This window comes from Oryx dammah, unplaced genomic scaffold (assembly GCF_014754425.2).
Source record: "Oryx dammah isolate SB20612 unplaced genomic scaffold, SCBI_Odam_1.1 HiC_scaffold_21, whole genome shotgun sequence".
Lineage (NCBI taxonomy): Eukaryota > Metazoa > Chordata > Mammalia > Artiodactyla > Bovidae > Oryx > Oryx dammah.
Genome location: NW_024070205.1, coordinates 16,936,393 through 16,956,748, shown reverse-complemented (window position 1 = coordinate 16,956,748; position 20,356 = coordinate 16,936,393). Strand labels below are relative to the sequence as shown.

General features: G+C 40.1%; 1 protein-coding gene across 1 annotated transcript in view; it reads right to left on the bottom strand.

The window, feature by feature from the left end:
• Positions 1-18,280, bottom strand: part of SHCBP1L (SHC binding and spindle associated 1 like) — a 39,768-nt gene extending 21,488 nt beyond the window's left edge. The window contains exons 1-5 of the mRNA XM_040263843.1: positions 17,888-18,280; positions 13,916-14,065; positions 10,731-10,945; positions 9,677-9,763; positions 9,387-9,605 (exon numbers count right to left, since the gene is read on the bottom strand). Of these exons, the coding sequence (XP_040119777.1) occupies positions 9,387-9,605; positions 9,677-9,763; positions 10,731-10,945; positions 13,916-14,065; positions 17,888-18,280 (1,064 nt within the window). The remainder of the gene's footprint in view (positions 1-9,386; positions 9,606-9,676; positions 9,764-10,730; positions 10,946-13,915; positions 14,066-17,887) is intronic.
• Between the last annotated feature and the right edge of the window lie 2,076 nt (positions 18,281-20,356).

Below are 20,356 nucleotides of genomic sequence, written 5' to 3'. Positions count from 1 at the left end.
TCCCCAATGAGTTCATCAAAAGATCATTTGAATGCTGAAAAACTTCCACAAAACAACTTCTGAACGCTGGTGGAGGACACCAGGCATCCAGAAAGGCAGCTCATTCTCTTTGAAAGAGGGTAGAACAACAATAAAAGCCAAAAAAAGAGACAAAAGAGATAGGGATGGAGACCTGCCCCGGGAAGGGAGTCATGAAGGAGGAGAAGTTTCCAAATAGCGGGAAATCCTCTCACCGGTGGGTCTGTGGGGAGTTTTGGAATCTCAGAGGGCAACATAACCAGGAGGAAAAAAAAAAAAAAAAACCAACCCACAGAACACATGCCTAACTGCAGCTCCCAGCAGAGAAGTAGCCCAGACGCTGAGTCCACCACCAGCGAGCGGGGGCTGGACAGCGAGGTGCGGATTGAATACTTAGGGTAAGGACCAGGTTTGAATGCCCTGAAGACAATCTGAGGGAGCTAATGTGAGACAGCAACCCAAACTGTGGGATAGCCAGAGAGAGAAAAGAAAGAGAGAGAGAGAGAACTTTCCTGCGAAAAGCTCTAACCTAAGGCACAGCCTGGCCCGCTCACAGAACAAAGGATTGCATAAATACCAAAGGAGAGCCAGAGCCAGAAGATGAGAGGCAGTCTTGGCCCCAGAGACAGCATCCTCCACCAAACTGTGAGCAGGCTCCGAGTTGCTAACCAAGTCTTCCTGGGATCCTGGACAGCTGACATCTGCCAGGAGGGTTGCAGCCAGAGATCAGCTCCCCAGAGGAGACACATGGCACACTTGAGACAGTGCTCTCCTGGTGCACCTAGGAAACCAAGCAGCTGGGACCGGGGAGGTGATTAAGATGCACAGCCCACTTGGGACAGTGTGCTCGCCAAACACCTGGTCACCTGAGCTGCTCGGACCTGGGAAGGGCACAAAATGCACGCCCAACCAAGTCTGTGCCTTTGTGGAGTATCTGAGAACCTGAACCTGAGCATCTTAGACCTGGGAAGTATATGAAACGCAGGGCCTGCTTTGGACAGTTCTCCTGCAGAGCCTGAGCACTGTAGACCAGGAAAGCACATGCCACCATGAGCTGGGGCAAACCCAGTGTGGTCCATAACAGAGCACTCCCCACACACACCAGTGATATTTGTTTGCAGTGTTCCTCCCTTCCCATAGCACAACTGAACAAGTGAGCCTAAATAAGTGACCACCTTTGCCCTCTTGTGTCAGGGTGGAAATTAGACACTGAAGAGACTTGCAAACAGAGGAAGCCAAAATAAACAAAGAAGAGGGAACGGCTCTAGAAGTGACAGGTGCAACAGATTAAAACCCTGTAGTTAGCACTGACTAAGCATTGGAAGGGGCCTATAGACCTTGAGAAGAAGTATAAGCTGGAACAAGGAACCATCTGAAACTGAACTGACCCCACACTGCCCTAAACAGCTCCAGAGAAATTCCTAGATATATTTTTACTGTTATCATTTTTTATTTTTATTTTTTTTACTTTTAAAATTTTTAGGTTCATTACTCCTCTAATTTTCATTTTTATAACCTATTACTACCTTGCCAAAAAACCCCCCTATTTTTAAAGCAAATTTCAAATATGTATATTTTATAATTTTTGTGTTTGATTTTGTTTTGTATTTTTAATATTGTAGTTTTGAGAGTCTAGCCTCTACTCTAGATTTTTAATCTTTGCTTTTTGGTATTTGTTATCAATTTTGTACCTTTAAGAATCAAATCTTCAGTACCCATTTTTACTTAGGGGTATGATTACTGGCTTAATTGCTCTCTCTCCTTTTGACTCTCCCTTTCCTCCCCCAGATCACCTCTGTCTCCTCCTTTCCCCTTCTCTTCTCTACTTAACTCTGTGACTCTCTCTGGGTGTTCTGGGCTGTGAGGAACACTTAGGGAACTGATTACTGGCTAGATTGGTCTCTCCCCTTTGACTCCCTCTCTTTTCCTCCTGGTCACTTCTATCTCCCTCTTCCATTTTCTCTTCTCTATGTAACTCCATGAACCTCTCTGAGTGTTCCAGACTGTGGAGGGCACACAAGGAATTGATTACTGGCTAGACTGCTCTCTCCCCTTTTGATTTCCCCTCTTCTCCTCCTGGTCACCTCTATCTCCCTCCTCCCTCTTCTCTTCTCCATGTAACTCTGTGAACCTCTCTTGGTGTCCCTCACTGTGGAGAATCTTTTCACCATTAACCTAGATGTTTTATCATCTGTACCGTATGGATGGATAAGTCTTGAGGTTACTGTAAGAATAAGACTGAAAGCCAGAGGCAGGAGGCTTAAATCTAAAACTTGAGAACACCAGAAAACTCCTGACTCCAGGGAACATTAATCAACAAGAGCTCATCCAAAAGCCTCCATACCTACATTGAAATCAAGCTCCACCCAGGAGCGAACAAGTTCCAGAGCAAGACATACCATGCTAATTCTCCAGCAATGCAGGAACACAGCCCTGAGCACTAAAATTCAGGCTGCCCAAAGTCACACCAAACCCATAGACACCTCAAAACTTACTACTGGACACTTCATTGCACTCCAGAGAGAAGAAATCCAGCTCCATCCACCCGAAGACAGACGCAAGCTTCCCTAACCAGGAAACCTTGACAAGCCACTAGTCCAACCCCACCCACAGGGAGCAACCTCCACAATAAAGAGGAACCACAAACTTCCAGCCTACAGAAAGGCCACCCCAAACACAGCAACCTAAACAAAATGAAAACGCAGAGAAATATTCAGCAGGTAAAGGAACATGATAAATGACCACCAAACCAAACAAAAGAGGAGGAGATAGGGAGTCTACCTGAAAAACAATTCAGAATAATGATAGTAAAAATGATCCAAAATCTTGAAAACAAAATGGAGTTACAGATAAATAGATTGAGAAGATGCAAGAAATGTTTAACAAGGACCTAGAAGAAATAAAAATGAGTAAATCAATAATGAATAATGCAATAACTGACATCAAAAGCATTCTGGAGGGAACCAACAGTAGAATAACTGAGGCAGAAGACAGGATAAGTGAGGTGGAAGATAGAATGGTGGAAATAAATGATGCAGAGAGGAAAAAAGAAAAAAGAATTAAAAGGAATGAGGACAACCTCAGAGACCTCCGGGACAATGTTAAACTCCCCAACATTCAAATCATAGGAGTCCAAAAGAAGACTAAAAGAAAGGCTATGAGAAAATACTTGAGGAGATAATAGTTGAAAACTTCCCTAAAATAGGGAAGGAAATAGCCACCCAAATCCAAGAAACCCAGAGAGTCCCAAACAGGATAAACCCAAGGTGAAGCACCCCAAGACACATTAATCAAATTAACAAAGATCAAACACAAACAGCAAATATTAAAAGCAGCAAGGGAAAAGCAACAAATAACACACAAGGGGATACCCATAAGGATAACAGCTAATCTTTCAATAGAAACTCTTCAGGCCAGAAGGGAATGGCAGGACATACTTAAAGTGATGAAAGAGAAAAACATACAACCCAGATTACTATACCTAGTAAGGATCTCATTCAAATATGAGGGAGAAATCAAAAGCTTTACAGACAAGCAAAAGCTGAGAGAATTCAGCACCACCAAACCAGCTCGTCAACAAATGCTAAAGGATCTTCTCTAGACAGGAAACACAGAAAAGGTTTATAAACTCGAACCCAAAACAACAAAGTAATTGGCAATGGGATCATACTTATCAATGTGAAGTGAAGTGAAGTGAAATCACTCAGTCATGTCCAACTCTTTGCGACCCCATAGGCTGTAGCCTACCAGGCTCCTCTGTCCATGGGATTTTCCAGGCAATACTCCTGGAGTGGATTGCCATTTCCTTCTCCAGGGGATCTTCCCAACCCAGGGATCGAACCCGGGTCTCCGCATTGTAAACAGACGCTTTACCATCTGAGCCACCAGGAAAGTCCTTAAATGTAAATGGGTTGAATGCCCCAACAAAAAAACAAAGACTAGCTGAATGGATACAAAAACAAGACCCCTGTACATGCTGTCTACAAGAGATCCACTTCAAAACAAGGGACACATACAGACTGAAAGTGAAGGGTTGGAAAAAGATATTTCATGCAAATGGAGACCAAAAGAAAGCAGGATTAGCAATACTCATATCAGATAAAATAGACTTTGAAATAAAGGCCGTGAAAAGAGACAAAGGACACTACATAATGATCAAAGGATCAATCCAAGAAGAAGATATAACAATTATAAATATATATGCATCCAACATAGGAGCACTGCAATATGTAAGGCAAATGCTAACAAATATGAAGGGGAAATTAACAGTAACACAGTAAGAGTGGGAGACTTTAATACCACACTTGCACCTATGGATAGATCAACTAAACAGAAAATTAGGAAGGAAACACAAACTTTAAATGATACAATGAACCAGTTAGACCTAATTGATGTCTATAGGACATTTCACCCCCAAACTGTGAATTTCACCTTTTTCTCAAGTGCACACGGAACATTCTCCAGGATAGATCACATCCTGGGCCATAAATCTAGCCTTGGTAAATTCAAGAAATTTGAAATCATTTTGAGCGTGTTTTCTGATAACAATGAGGTAAGATTAGATATCAACTACAGGAAAAAAAACTGTTAAAAATACAAACATATGGAAGCTAAACAACACGCTTCTGAACAACCAACAAATCACAGAAGAAATGGAAATATGCCTAGAAACAAATGAAAATGAAAACATGACAACCCAAAACCTATGGGATTCAGTAAAAGCAGTGCTAAGGGGAAGGTTCATAGCAATACAAGCTTACCGCAAGAAACAACAGAAAAATCAAATAAATAACCTAACTTTACACCTAAAGCAACTAGAAAAAGAAGAAATGAAGAACCCCAGGGTTAGTAGACGGAAAGAAATCATAAAAATTAGGGCAGAAATAAATGAAAAAGAAACAAAGAAGACTATAGAAAAAAATCAACATAACTAAAAGCTGGTTCTTTGAGAAGATAGACAAACCATTAGCCAGACTCATCAAGAAAAAAAGGGAGAAGAATCAAATCAGCAAAATTAGAAATGAAAATGGAGAAATCACAACAGACAACACAGAAATACAAAGAATCATAAGAAACTACTATCAGTAACTATAAGACAATAAAATGGACAACTTGGAAGAAATGGATGAATTCTTAGAAAAGTATAACCTTCAAAAACTGAACCAGGAAGAAACAGAAAATCTTAACAGACCCATCACAAGCATGGAAATTAAAAGTGTAATAAAAAAATCCTCCAACAAACAAAAGCCCAGGACCAGATGGCTTCACAGGTGAATTCTACCAAAAAATTTAGAGAAGAGCTAACACCTATCCTACTCAAACTCTTCTAGAGAATTGCAGAGGAAGGTAAACTGCCAAACTCATTCTATGAGGCCACCATCACCCTAATACCAAAACCAGACAAAGATGCCACAAAAAAAGGAAACTATAGGCCAATATCACAGATGAACATAGATGCAAAAATCCTCAACAAAATTCTAGCCAACAGAATCCCACAACATATTAAAAAGATCATACATCATGACCAAGTGGGCTTTATCCCAGGGATGCAAGAATTCTTCAATATCCTCAAATCAATCAATGTGATACACCACATTAACAAATTGAAAGATAAAAACCATGATTATCTCAATAGATGCAGAGAAAGCCTTTGACAAAATTCAACATCCGTTTATGATAATAACCCTCCAGAAAGCAGGCATAGAAGGAACATACCTCAACATAATAAAAGTCACATATGATAAACCCATAGCAAACATTATCCTTAATGGTGAAAAATTGAAAGCATTTCCCCTAAAGTCAGGAATAAGACAAGGGTGCCCACTCTCACCACTGCTATTCAACATAGTTTTGGAAGTTTTGGCCACAGCAATCAGAGAAGAAGAAGAAATAAAAAGGAATCCAGACTGGAAAAGAAGTAAAACTCTCATTGTTTGCAGATGACGTGATCCTCTACATAGAAAACCCTAAAGACACCACCTGGAAGAAGCACAAGCTGGAATCAAGATTGCCAGGAGAAATATCAATAACTTCAGATACGCAGATGACACCACCCTTATGGCAGAAAGTGAAGAGGAACTAAAAATGCCCCTTGATGAAAGTGAAAGAAGAGAGTGAAAAAGGTGGCTTAAAGCTCAACATTCAGAAAATGAAGATCATGGTATCTGGTCCCATCACTTCATGGGAAATAGATGGGCAAACAGTGGAAACAGTGTCAGACTCTATTTTTGGGGGGCTCCAAGATCATTGCAGATAGTGACTGCAGCCATGAAATTAAAAAATGCTTACTCAGTGGAAGGAAAGTTATGACCAACCTAGATAGCATATTGAAAAGCAGAGACATTATTTTGCCAACAAAGGTCCGTCTAGTCAAGGCTACGGTTTTTCCAGTGGTCATGTGTGGATGTGAGAGTTGGACTGGGAAGAAAGCTGAGCGCTGAAGAATTGATGCTTTTGAACTGTGGTGTTGGAGAAGACTCTTGAGAGGCCCTTGGACTGCAAGGAGATCCAACCAGTCCATTCTGAAGGAGATCAGCCCTGGGATTTCTTTGGAAGGAATGATGCTAAAGCTGAAACTCCAATACTTTGGCCACCTCATGCGAAGAGTTGACTCATTGGAAAAGATTCTGATGCTGGGAGGGATTGGGGGCAGGAGGAGAAGGGGACGACAGAGGATGAGATGGTTGGATGGCATCACTGACTCGAGGGATGTGAGTTTGAGTGAACTCCAGGAGTTGGTGATGGACAGGGAGGCCTGGCGTGCTGCGATTCATGGGGTCGCAAAGAGTCGGACACGACTGAGCTACTGAACTGAACTGAACTGAACTGACAGACACCACCAGAAAATTACTAGAGCTAAGCAATGAATATAGTAAAGGGGCAGGATATAAAATTAACACACAGAAATCCCTTGCATTCCTATACAGTAACAATGAGAAAATAGAGAAATTAAGGAAAAAATTCTATTCACCTTTGCAATGAAAAGAATAAAATACTTAGAAATAAATCTACCTAAAGAAACAAAAGACCTATTTATGTAGAAAACTATAAAACACTGATGAAACAAATCAAAGATGACACAAATAGATGGAGAAATATACCATGTTCATGGATCGGAAGAATCAATATAATGAAAATGAGTATACTACCCAAAGCAATCTATAGATTCAATGTAATCCCTATCAAGCTACCAATGGTATTTTTCAGAGAACTAGAACAAATAATTTCACAATTTGTATGGAAATACAAAAAAAAAACCTCAAATAGCCAAAGCAATCTTGAGAAAGAAGAATGGAACTGGAGGAATCAACCTACCTGACTTCAGACTATACTACAAAGCTACAGTCATTGAGACAGTATGGTACTGGCACAAAGACAGAAATATAGATCAATGGAACAAAACAGAAAGCCCAGAGATAAATCCACACACCTATGGACACCTTATCTTTGACAAAGGAGTCAAGAATATACAATAGAGAAAAGACAATCTCTTTAACAAGTGGTGCTAAGGAAACTGGTCAACCACTTGTAAAAGAATGAAACTAGAACACTTTCTGACACCATACACAAAAATAAACTCAAAATGGATTAAAGATCTAAATGTAAGACCAGAAACTATAAAACTCCTAGAGGAAAACATAGGCAAAACACTCTCTGACATAAATCACAGCAGGATCCTCTATGACCCACCTCCCAGAGTAATGGAAATAAAAGCAAAAATAAACAAATGGGACCTAATTAAACTTAAAAGCTTTTGCACAAGGAAGGAAACTATAAGCAAGATGAAAAGACAGCCTTCAGAATGGGAGAAAATAATAGGAAACGAAGCAACTGACAAAAAATTAATCTCAAAGATATACAAGCAGCGCACACAGCTCAATTCCAGAAAAATAAACGACCTAATCAAAAAATAGGCCAAAGAACTAAACAGACATTTCTCCAAAGAAGACATACAGATGGCTAACAAACACACGAAAAGATGCTCAACATCACTCATTATCAGAGAAAGGCAAATCAAAACCAGAATGAGATACCATCTCATGCCAGTCAGAATGGCTGCTATCAAGAAGTCCACAAAGAATAAATGCTGGAGAGGGTGTGGAGAAAAGGGAACCCTCTTACACTGTTGGTGAGAATGCAAACTAGTACAGCCACTATGGAGAACAGTGTGGAGATTCCTTAAAAAAACTAGAAATAGAACTGCCATATGGCCCAGCAATCCCACTACTGGGCATACACATTGAGGAAACCAGAATTGAAAGAGACACATGTACCCCAGTGTTCACCGCAGCACTATTTACAATAGCTAGGACATGGAAGCAAGCAACCTAGATGCCCATCGGCAGATGAATGGATAAGAAAGCTGTGGTACATATACACAATGGAATGTTACTCAGCTATTAAAAAGAATGCATTTGAATCAGTTCTAATGAGGTGGATGAAACTGGAGCCTATTATATAGACTGAAGTAAGTCAGAAAGAAAAACACCAATACAGTATATTAACACATATATATGGAATTTAGAAAGATGGTAACAATGACCCTATATGCAAGACGAAGCAACTGACAAAAAATTAATCTCAAAGATATACAAGCAGCTCATGCAGCTCAATTCCAGAAAAATAAATGACCCAATTAAAAAATAGGCCAAAGAACTAAAGAGACACAGATGTAAAGAACAGACTTTTGGACTCTGTGGGAGAAGGCAAGGGTGGGATGATTTGAGAGAATAGCATTGACACATGTATATTACCATATGTGAAACAGATTGCTAGTCCAGGTTCGATGCTTGAGACAGGGTGCTCAGGACCAGTGCACTGGGACAACCCTGAGGGATGGGATGGGGAGGGAGGTGAAAGGGGGATTCAAGATGCAGGACGGGGGACACATGTACACCACCCATGGCTGATTCATGTCAATGTATGGCAAAAACCACTACAATATTGTAAATTAATTAGCCTCCAATTAAAATAAATAAATTAAAAAAAAGAAAAGAATGACCATGCAATCTTTTTGTTTCCATTTAAAATAGGGCAGGGCTTCCTTGGTAGCCCAGTGGTTAAGAATTTGCCTTGCAATACAGGGGACACTGGTTTGATCCCTGGTCTGGGAGGATCCCACATGCTCTGAAGTGGCTGGGCCTGTGTGCCACAACTGCTGAGCCAGTGTACCCAGAGCCTGAGCTCTGTAACAGAGAGACCACCATGGTGGGAAGCCCTCACACTGCATCAAAGAGTGGCGTCTGCTCGCTGCATCTGGAAATGGCCAGCGCACAGCGATGAGGACCCACACCTACGGCAACCAAAAAAATGAATAGATAAACAAATAAATAAATCTTTTTTTAAAAAAAAATAGAGCAAATTATTACCGAAGGCGTAAATCTTCCCACATTTTCAGTAGTCCACAGAGCATTACTATCTCATAGTATTTTTTCCAACATTCAACAGCTTCTGCCGCAGATGGATCTTCTTTAATATTGCTCTGATACTCAATGAGTTCAACTCGCTTGTTTTTATACTTCTCCAAAGTTTTTTTGAAACGTTGTGCAATAGGGCCAGGTATAGTTCCATCTTGTATATCACACCACCTGAAAAGTATCAGTACAGTGACAATGTTTATCTTACATAATGTGATGAGTAAGTTTTTAACTATACTTACAAATTAATTCTTTCTTCAATCAAAGCAGTATAATTCTCACAACTTTCTTCATCATCCCAGTCTCTCCAAAGAAAGTCATAAAAAAACCTATGACAAATCAAATTGAGATGACAGTGGTCAAAATCAGCCAGTACCATGTTTATAATTAAAAAGATATCCTGATGTCAGAAATCTTTATATGAATATTAATTGTTTTAAAAAATCAGTCAGTTCAGTTCAGTCGCTCAGTCGTGTCTGACTCTTTGTGACCCCATGGACTGCAGCACGCCAGGCTTCCCTGTCCATCACCAATATTTCAAAATAAACTTTCAGTGAACTAATATTAAAAGTAAAACTCCAAACATTAGATGCTCTGCATTATATTTCAAGTTACTACAGATAATGTTTCTTGAAGTGGGATTATAAAATTCATGTTCCACATTTCATAGACTATGGCTGATTTTGTTTACCAAAGAAATAATATCTGAGATAGAATCATATTTTATATTGGAGGAGTATTAGGAAAACAAAGACATGCCCCCCCCCAATATTCTGTATGATGCTTATATATAGCTTCTCTCAAACTGCATCAATGTGTAAGAAGCAATCATAATGGGGATGATGACATCTGGTACTTGTAATGCTTTTAAATGTGAAAAATGAAATCTAATATATTTAAGATGCTTAAATATGAGCAGAATATGGTGGTTTTGTTTTTGGGGTAATTTTTTTGCCACCCCTTGCAGCCTTCCAGATCTTAGTTTCCTGACCAGGAATTGAACCTGGGTTCCATCAGTGAAAGCCAAGGAATACCCCAGAATTTAGTGTGACTTATCTCTAAAAGTTTTTAAAATTCAATTTTTGTAAAATGTAAGATCAAAACCCAGCAAACTTATTGCCCACATAAAATACTTCCACAAGAGAGAATATTTTAGGTACAAATATGTACATTAAAAATAGAAAAATTGATTTCAGCTGTGAGTAAAAGTTAAATAAAGTACCTATATGAATAAGACTTACATATTAAATCAACTTTTTAAATGTGAGAACTTTCAGAAGTAAAAAGCTCTAATACCTTACAACTTCCAAGGCCAAAGCAATATCATGTAAATCAGAATCTTGTCCTTCAACAGGGTACACTTCCAAGAGAGACACACTATGCTCTAGTTCTTCCAAAATCTCATCAACCAAATCTCTTGGAATATTTGCAATGTTAGAAGAAAAGGGCTCAGCAACAGAAACAGTAACCCTGAAACAAGACGATGAGCTCTGGCTTGGTTTACAAGTTACCTAAGATAAATATAAAGTTTGTAGTTGTGAATGAAAGTAAATCACAAAGATTCTTCTTCAAGTATGAGCTACGTATAACATTTCTTCTTTTAAATTTTTATGACTTCTCTAATAGTCAACGTACATAATAACAATAGATAAATACAGAAAAAAAACAACACAAATTTTCAAACTACTTCTTAAGCAATTATTAGTTTTTAAGGTTCATGAGAGGAACTGTCTCCTACATAATTTCTAAGTTTGAGTTGCCACACTTTTGGATTTTATAAAACAGTAGTATTAAAAAAATTTTGGACTAATTTTGCCATGAAAGTATGTCTTAAAATATCCTATTGTCTTTATTGGACATGGAAGCCTGGCCTGCTGCAGTCCACGTGGTCACAAAGAGTCCAACACTACTGAGCAGCTGAACTCACTATCTGTATTACAGTATTAGTAGAAGAAAGGATTATAAAATACCAAAAAAGTAGAATGGACATAATAAAAAAGTTAAGTCCTAAAAAGAAAAGTAAAAGGTAAAGTCCTTAGGTTGAATAAATTTAGCTTCATAAACAACACACTTGTGTTTTCTTGTCTTATAACCTCTGCTAAGCCACTTCAGTCGTGTCCGACTCTGTGCAACCCCATAGACGGCAGCCCACCAGGCTCCCCCGTCCCTGGGATTCTATAACCTCTAGCATGTCTGAAAATAAGTGCATGAAATCAGAGTTGAAAGAAGCTTTATTTCTTTTTAAAGTCTTTATTGCCATTGTTACAATACTGTTTCTGTTTTATGTTTTGGTTTTTGGCGGGGAGTCCTAAGTCCTAAGTCCTAAGTCCCCGGGTCTTAGCTGTCTGACCAAGGATCAAACCAGCACACCCTGCATTGAAAGGAGAAATCTTAACCAATGCACAGTAGCTTTAAAAATTAATAAATTACACTAAGTATTAGCACAAAATATAGAATTACAGAAGTTGGTACAAATTTTCAGCTGTAAGATGAAAAAGGTTTAAGGGTCTAACATATAACATAGTTACTACAGTTGATAATTTGTTATTCAGTCACCAACTCATTTTCAACTCTTTGTGACCCCATGGACTGCAGCATGCCAGGCCTCTCTGTCCCTCACCATCTCCCAGAGTTTGCTCAAACTCATGTCCAGTGAGTCTGTGATGCCATCCAACCATCTCATCTTCTGTTGCCCCTTTTTCCTCCCGCCTTCAATCTTTCCCAGCATCAGGGTCTTTTCAAATGAGTTGGCTGTTTGCATCAGGGGGCCAAAAGATTAGAGCTTCAGCTTCAGCATCAGTCCTTCCACTGAAAATTCAGGCTTGATTCTCTTTAGGATTGATTGGTTTGATCCCCTTGCTATCTAAGGGACTCTCAAGTGTCTTCTCCAACACCATAGTTCAAAAGCATCAGTTCTTCAGCGCTCAGCTTTTTTTATGGTCCAACTCTCACATCCATACATAGGAAAACCTTAACTTGGACTATACAGACCTTTGTTAGTGAAGTGATGCCCCTGGTTTTTAATATGCTGTCTAGGTTTGTCATAGCTTTTCTTCCAAGGAGCAAGTGTTTTTTAATTTCATGACTGCAGTCACTGTTCACAGTGATTCTGAAGCCCAAGAAAATAAAACCTGCCACCTTTTCCATTTTTCCCCCATCTATTTGCCATGAAGTATATGTATATATGACTTCCCTGGTAGCTCAGACAGTAAAGCGTCTGCCTACAGTGTGGGAGACCCAGGTTCGACCCCTGGGTTGGGAAGATCCCCTGGAGAAGGAAATGGCAACCCACTCGAGGACTCTTGCCTGGAAAATCCTATGGACGGAGGAGCTTGGTAGGCTACCATCCACAGGGTCGCAAAGAGTCAGACATGACTGAGTGACTTCACTTTCACTTTTTCATATGTATGTATAAAATCATCAGGTTATACACCCTATCTTACAATCTTGTCAATTATAACACAATAAAACTGAAAAAATAAACACTACTAATAATACATTTTGAACATTTTCAAATACATGTCCAATAAAAGTATTACTTCTTTTTTTTTAATATACAGCATTTTGGTGCTTAATTTATTAAAAGGAATCAAGTTATGGTCAATTGACTGTTTGGTTTTCTTACCTAATCATGCTTTCTTTCCTTCTCTCTTTTAAACTTTCTATTTTGTATTGGGCATAGCCAATTAACAAACAATGTTCTGACAGTTTCAGGTGAACAGCAAAGTGACTCAACCATACATATACATGTATCCATAACTTACCTTCTATATAACACAGAATTGAATTGTTTTCTGATAATATGTAATGTAATGAGTTTCAAACACAATTTTTTTCTTGTCACCAGAACCACAGATTTGAAGTATCTATCTGAAGTAGGAGTACCATTTGTGATTGCAAATATTAATTTCTACACAGGATAATTGACCTTTAAGGCAATCAGATTTACGACGTCAAATATGCTACAATATTTAACCTATAGACCTATAAAAGCAAAATCTTAGATAAAAGCTTGGAAGTAGATGTATTATACTAAAAAGTCACTTTTCATAGGAAAAAATTTCAAATTTTACCAATAATTTTACCAATAATTTTCTGATCTAGTTTATTCTTTCCTAATATAACTAAACCTCATAATTCAGATAAATGAAGATTAAAGATAAATAATGAGAAAATTTACTAATTTTTAAGAAGTGTACTTTTGTTATTTTTACATTATTTGAGCAATTGAAAGTAGGCTAATAAGTATTATCTAATACTATGAAATTTGATTTAATGATAATTGTTTACAGGAAAATATGTGCAAATACCCCTCCTTACCCTCTTTTACATTGTTAACTTGTTAAGAAACTTAAATAGATGTAAACTTTTGCCAACCTTTGTTTAAGTATCCAAACCTCAAATTTATAAAGTTACATTTTGGTCTTAAAAAGAACTGATAATTTCACGCAAAGAAAAAGGATCAGGTGAAAATTATTTACCTCAACCAATATACCAACAAAAGGGATAGAAGATTCTTCATATTTCACAAAGAATAACTCAGGATTAGCTTTCCAGACTCCAAGCCATTTGTCTTTCAACTTTAATTTTTCTGATAGATATTTATTCATAGCATCATCAGCATCTTCTGCCTAGCAAAACAAAAATATGTATACATATATATAATTTCATATGTATTTTTATATGTAATTTTATATGTATTTTTACTGATTTCTATTTAAGTATGCAGCCCATATGCCCTAAAATAATGAAAAAAACTCAGAAATAATAGATTTCAACTGAATCTATATTTAATGAAAAATAGAAACATTAAAAAATTAGAATAAATTGAAAAGATATCTACTCAATAGAGTAATTCAGAGATGAGACATCTACTTATTATTTTTTAAATGTTTTATTGATCTTCTGAGCAATTTCAGTTCAGCCACTCAGTTGTGTCTGACTCTTTGCAACCTCATGAACTACAGCATACTAGATCTCTCTGTCCATCACCAACTTCCGGAGCTTGCTAAAACTCATGTCCATTGAGTCGGTGATGTCATCCAAACATCTCATCTTCTGTCATCCCCTTCTCCTCCCACCTTCAATCTGTCCCAGCATCAGGGTCTTCTCAAATGAGTCAGTTCTTTGCATCAGGTGGTCTAAGAATTGGAGTTTCAGCTTCTGCATCAGTCCTTCCAATGAATATTCAGGACTAATTTCTTATACGATTGACTGGTTTGATCTCCTTGCAGTCCAAGGGACTCCCAAGAGTCTTCTCCAACACCACAGTTCAAAAGCATCAGTTCTTCAGCACTCAGTTTTCTTTATGGTCCAACTCTCACATCCATACATGACTACTGGAAAAACCATAGCTTTGACTAGTCAGACCTTTGTCGGCAAAATAATGTCTCTGCTTTTTAATATGCTGTCTAGGTTGGTCACAGTTTTTCTTCCAAGGAGCAAGTGTCTTTTAATTTTGTGGATGCAGTCACCATCTGCAGTGATTTTAGAGCCCAAGAAAACAAAGTTTGTCACTGTTTGCATTGCCTCCCCATCTATTTGCCACGAAGTCATGGGACTGGATGCTATGATCTTAGTTTTTCGAATGTTGAGTTTTAAGTCAGTTTTTTCACTCTCCTCTTTCACCTTCATCAAGAGGCTCTTTAGTTCCTCTTCACTTTCTGCCATAAGGGTGGTGTCATCTGCATGTCTGAGGTTATTGGTAATTCTCCCAGCAACCTTGATTCCAATTCGTGCTTCATCCAGCCCAGCATTTTGCATAATGAACTCTACATATAAGTACATAACCAGGGAGACAATATACAGCCTTGATGTACTCCTTTCCCGATTTGGAACCAGTCTGTGGTTCCACGTTCAGTTCTGACTGTTGCCTCTTGACCTGCATACAGATTTCTCAGGACGCAGGTCAGGTGGTCTGGCATTCACATCTCTAAGAATTTTCCAAAGTTTGTTGTGAGCCACACAGTCAAAGGCTTTGGCATAGTCAATAAAGCAGAAGTAGATGTTCTTCTGGAACTCTCTTGCTTTTTCTATGATCCAACAGATGTTGGCAATTTGATCTCTGGTTCCTCTGCCTTTTCTGAATCCAGCTTGAACATCTGGAAGTTCTTGGTTCACATACCACTGAAGCCTGGCTTGGAGAATTTTGAGCATTACTTTGCTAATGTGTGAGAATGACGGCAATTTTGAACATTCTTTGGTATTGCCTTTCTTTGAGACTGAAATGAAAAATGACCTTTCCCAGTCCTGTGGCCACTGCTGAGTTTTCCAAATTTGCTGGCATTTTGAGTGCAGCACTTTAACAGGATCATCTTTTAGGATTTGAAATAACAACTGGGATTCCATCACCTCCAATAGCTTTGTTTGTGGTAATGCTTAAGGCCCACTTGACTTCATATTGCTAGATGTCTAGGTGAGTGATCACACCATCATGGTTATCTGAGTCATTAATATCTTTTTTGTATAGTTCTTCTGTGTATTCTTGCCACCTCTTCTTAATATTTTCTGTTTCTGTTAGGTCCATACCATTTCTGTCCTTCATTGCGCCCATCTTTGCATGAAATGTTCCCTTAGTATCTCTAATTTTCTTGAAGAGATCTCTAGTCTTTTCCATTCTATTGTTTTCTCTATTTCTTTGATCACATAGGAAGGCTTTCTTATCTCTCTTTGCTATTCTTTGGAACTCTGCATTCAAATGGATATATCTTCCCTTTTCTCCTTTGCCTTTCACTTCTCTTTTTTTCTCAGCTATTTGTAAGGCTTTCTCAGACAATCATTTTGCCTTTTTGCATTTCTTTTTATTGGGGATGGTCTCGGTCACCGTCTCCCATACGATGTCATGAATCTCCGTCCATAGTTCTTCAGGCATTCCATCAGATCTAATCCTTTGAATCTATTTTTCACTTCCACTGTATAATCGTAAAGAATTTGACTTAGGTCATACCTGAGTGGCCTAGTTGCTTTCCCTACTTTCTTGAATTTAAGTCTAAATTTTGCAATAAGGGGTTCATGATCTGAGCCAGTCAGCTTCTGGTCTTGTTTGGCACCCCACTCCAGTACTCTTGCCTGGAGAGTCCCATGGACGGAGGAGCCTGGTAGGCTGCAGTCCATGAAGTCACTAAGAGTCGGAAACGACTGAGCGACTTCCCTTTCACTTTTCACTTTCATGCATTGGAGAAGGAAATGGCAACCCACTCCAGTGTTCTTGCCTGGAGAATCCCAGGGACGGGGGAGCCTGGTGGGCTGCCGCCTATGGGGTCGCACAGAGTCAGACACGACTGAAGCGACTTAGCAATAGCAATAGCAATACAGCTTCTCCATCTTTGGCTGCAAAGAATATAATCAATATGATTTTGGTGTTGACCATCTGGTGATATCCATGTGTAGAGTCGTCTCTTGTGTTGTTGGAAGAGGGTGTTTGCTATGACCAGTGCATTCTCTTGGCAAAACTCTGATAGCCTTTGCCCTGCTTCATTTTGTACTCCAAGGCCAAACTTGCCTGTTACTCCAGGTAGCTCTACTGTAATTATACATACAAAAACATGGTTATTATCATGTTTAAAAACCTAGTCATGAATTTTTTCTGAACTTTAAAGATTTAATGACCTATTTAGAATTTACTCAGCACATAAAATTTTAAAATAGAAATCCATTCTATAAAACAAATGAGCATACTAAGAATTTTTGCCCATTTGGTTTTCTGCATTTCAATTCACCTACCTCAGGATGATAATCTAAACTAGTATGAAACTCAGACATTAAACCCTGACTGATTAATGACACAGTAAAACAGGAAAAGGAGTACGTCAAGGCTGTATATTGTCACCCTGCTTATTTAACTTATACTCAGAGTACATCATGAGAAACGCTGGGCTGGATGAAGCACAAGCTGGAATCAAGATTGCCAGGAGAAATATCAATAACCTCAGATATGCAGATGACACCACCCTTATGGCAGAAAGTGAAGAGGAACTAAAAAGCCTCTTGATGAAAGTGAAAGAGGAGAGTGAAAGAGTTGGCTTAAAGCTCAACATTCAGAAAACTAAGATCATGGCATCTGATCCCATCACTTCATGGCAAATAGATGGGGAAACAGTGGAAACAGTGTCAGACTTTATTTTGGGGGGCTCCAAAATCACTGCAGATGGTGACTGCAGCCATAAAATTAAAAGACGCTTAATCCTGGGAAGAAAAGTTAAGACCAGGGCACTGATAAGGCCTATCTTCCTTCAGCTCTCAAAAAAACTGGAAAACGCTATGTGATCTGTTTGAAGGAAAAATCGAATTGGAATTCCTTTAACAGGGCCTGGGAATCTCTATCCAGGTGGAAGTCCTGTAAGCGTGGAGTAAATTTGCTTTTGTGACATGCAGGTTCTTTGTGCGCTCGGTGCCCACATCCGCACGGAAGGTGGCCCCGAGTCCCCCGGGGCCCGCTGTCTTCTTGTCCTCACCTTGTAGCCCTGCAGCACTTCGTCGCAGTACAGCGCCACCTTCTCCTCCCGCCACATCCCCCTCATGGGGAACACGCACACCGGGGGCAGCGGCTGCGCCTCCTCGTCTTCCTCGGGCACCGAGAGCAGGGGCTCCTCTTCCTCCTCTGGCCCCTGGCCCGGGCCCTCGGCCTGAGAGCCCGGCAGGAGCTGGAGCCGCCGCCGCGCCGCCTCCCGGCCCGCCTTCCCCTTCAGCGGGCGAGGGGAGGCCAGCACCGACCGCACCGGGGACGCGGCGCTCTTCAGGGCCGCAGCCATCACCAAGTCCTCGGTGAGCGCCGGGACAATCTCGTCTCGCCGGCCGGGGCTGACGGTTCGGACCGCGTCCTCAGGCACCCGGGACCCCGACGCCATCCCCTCAGCACCCTGCGCGCCAGCGGCAGCCGTTAGTCACCTTTCCGGCCCGGGCCGCGCGGCTCAGTGGGCGAGCGCGGCGGCTCGAGGGGATGCCGCCCGGAGTGGCTTGGGGATGAGGTTGTTGGCCGCGGGTCCGAATCTGGGGGTTGCCGGCGGGTAGGATGCCGTGGGGCGCGACGGGGCGGGGCGGGATGGAAGGAAGGTTCTGGGCGAGCTGTTGGCGGGCGGGGGAGGGGCGCCACAAGATGACGGCCCGCTTGGCGCCTGCTGGGTTTGGGGATGGTGGTGGTGGTTTAGTTGCTCAGTCTTGTCCGACTGTTTGGGACCCCATAGTCTGCAGCCCACCAGGCTCCTCTGTCCATGAGATTTTTCAGGCAAGAATACTGGAGTGAGGGGCCATTTCCTTCGCCAGCGGATCTTCCCCACCCAGGGATCGAACCTGGGTCTCTTGCATTGCAGGCAGAGTCCTTACCAACTGAGATATCAGACGCTGGGTCTAACCTCACCTTGCCCTCTTTAGAACCGTCTCTTTAGAGATGGAATTCTCTCCCAAAAGAAGATTTTCGTAGGGTCCTCATACGTTTTCAGGATGACTGTGGGACACCCTCCACGTCCTCATAACCTAATATAGGTAGGTGCTACCTAACCCTCCATGCACACGTGTCTGCTCAAATACAGCCTGAAAGTTTATTTTTATACTGAGTGGCAATGGTAGCTGGACCTTTCTGGTTATTACTAGAGGAAAATCTAGTGACAAATCCAGCGACCTAGGTTTTCCCCCCAATTTTTCACAAGTTTCCCAAAGTAAGATTTTCTTTACATACAAGAAGACACTGTCTGCCAAGAAGGATAGGTTTGGTCTATTTTCATGTCCCTTTTGTGCTGCTCAAAATTCTCACGTGAAAGAATGTGTTTTTTAACAGTTCAACTGGACCCAAATTTCCAGCTGGGAGTAATGTGTGCAAATGAGGAACGCTTTCACAATAAAAGTCTGCTCAAGATGATAGTTTTGTTTCTGTTACTTTTGCTATTGAAAGTACTGTTGAGCCAATTGGAATAACTTTTGTTTACAGTCTAGCTGTGAAATACTGCGCTGGGGCTGACAGCTCTCACAGAGAGGAACAGCATTGGGAAAACACCTGCCTGCCTTCCCGCTCATCTGGAAGGACACTGTGTTAAATTTGCAGTTTATTTTGAGGAAAATATTAGTATTAATATTGTGTAACTATAGTTCAGGGAATAATTACAACATTTATCATATTTGACTCTTAAGTTTATTCCTTTTGTCAGAAGTCCTGGATTTTTAAAAAATTATCCCTAACTATAGATTTTACTCATCAAAAGAAAAATAAATTACACTAGCATTTCTTTAAAAAGTTTGCTTTTAATAAAATTTGGGCTTTTTACTCTTTAGGTTCAGAGTAACAGAGACCTTAGTCAAAAGTTCTTAGTCAAAAGTTCAAAGAAAACAACAACAACCTCCCACCAAAGAAAAAGAAAGAAAACAATTTGTGAGGAAGCTGCTATTTGCCAGGCAGTGCATAGACGCCTAAGTTATAGAAATAAATGACAAGATTCTTATCTTCATAATCCTAGTGAAAGGTGTGGATGGGTGAATATGTGGTTGTCTTTGGTAAGGACAATGAATTTATATATATATATATATATATATATATATATATATATATATACATATATATATACACACACACACATATATTCTCCACACTGTGAGAAAAAAGGTCTTTTATTTCCAGAAGTGATACTTAAGCTGAATCTTGATTCTGAAAGCAGTATCTGTTCCCTGAGCCAATTTGGCAATATGGAAAAGCATAAGGAAAAAGGAAATTTAGGTAAATTTACTTTCAGTTCAGTTCAGTTCAGTTGCTCAGTTGTGTCCAACTCTTTGCGACCCCATGAATTGCAGGACGCCAGGCCTCCCTGTCCATCACCAACTCCCGGAGTTCACCCAAACCCACATCCATCGAGTCATCTCATCCTCTGTTGTCCCCTTCTCCTCCTGCCCCCAATCCTTCCCAGCATCAGAGTCTTTTCCAATGAGTCAACTCTTCG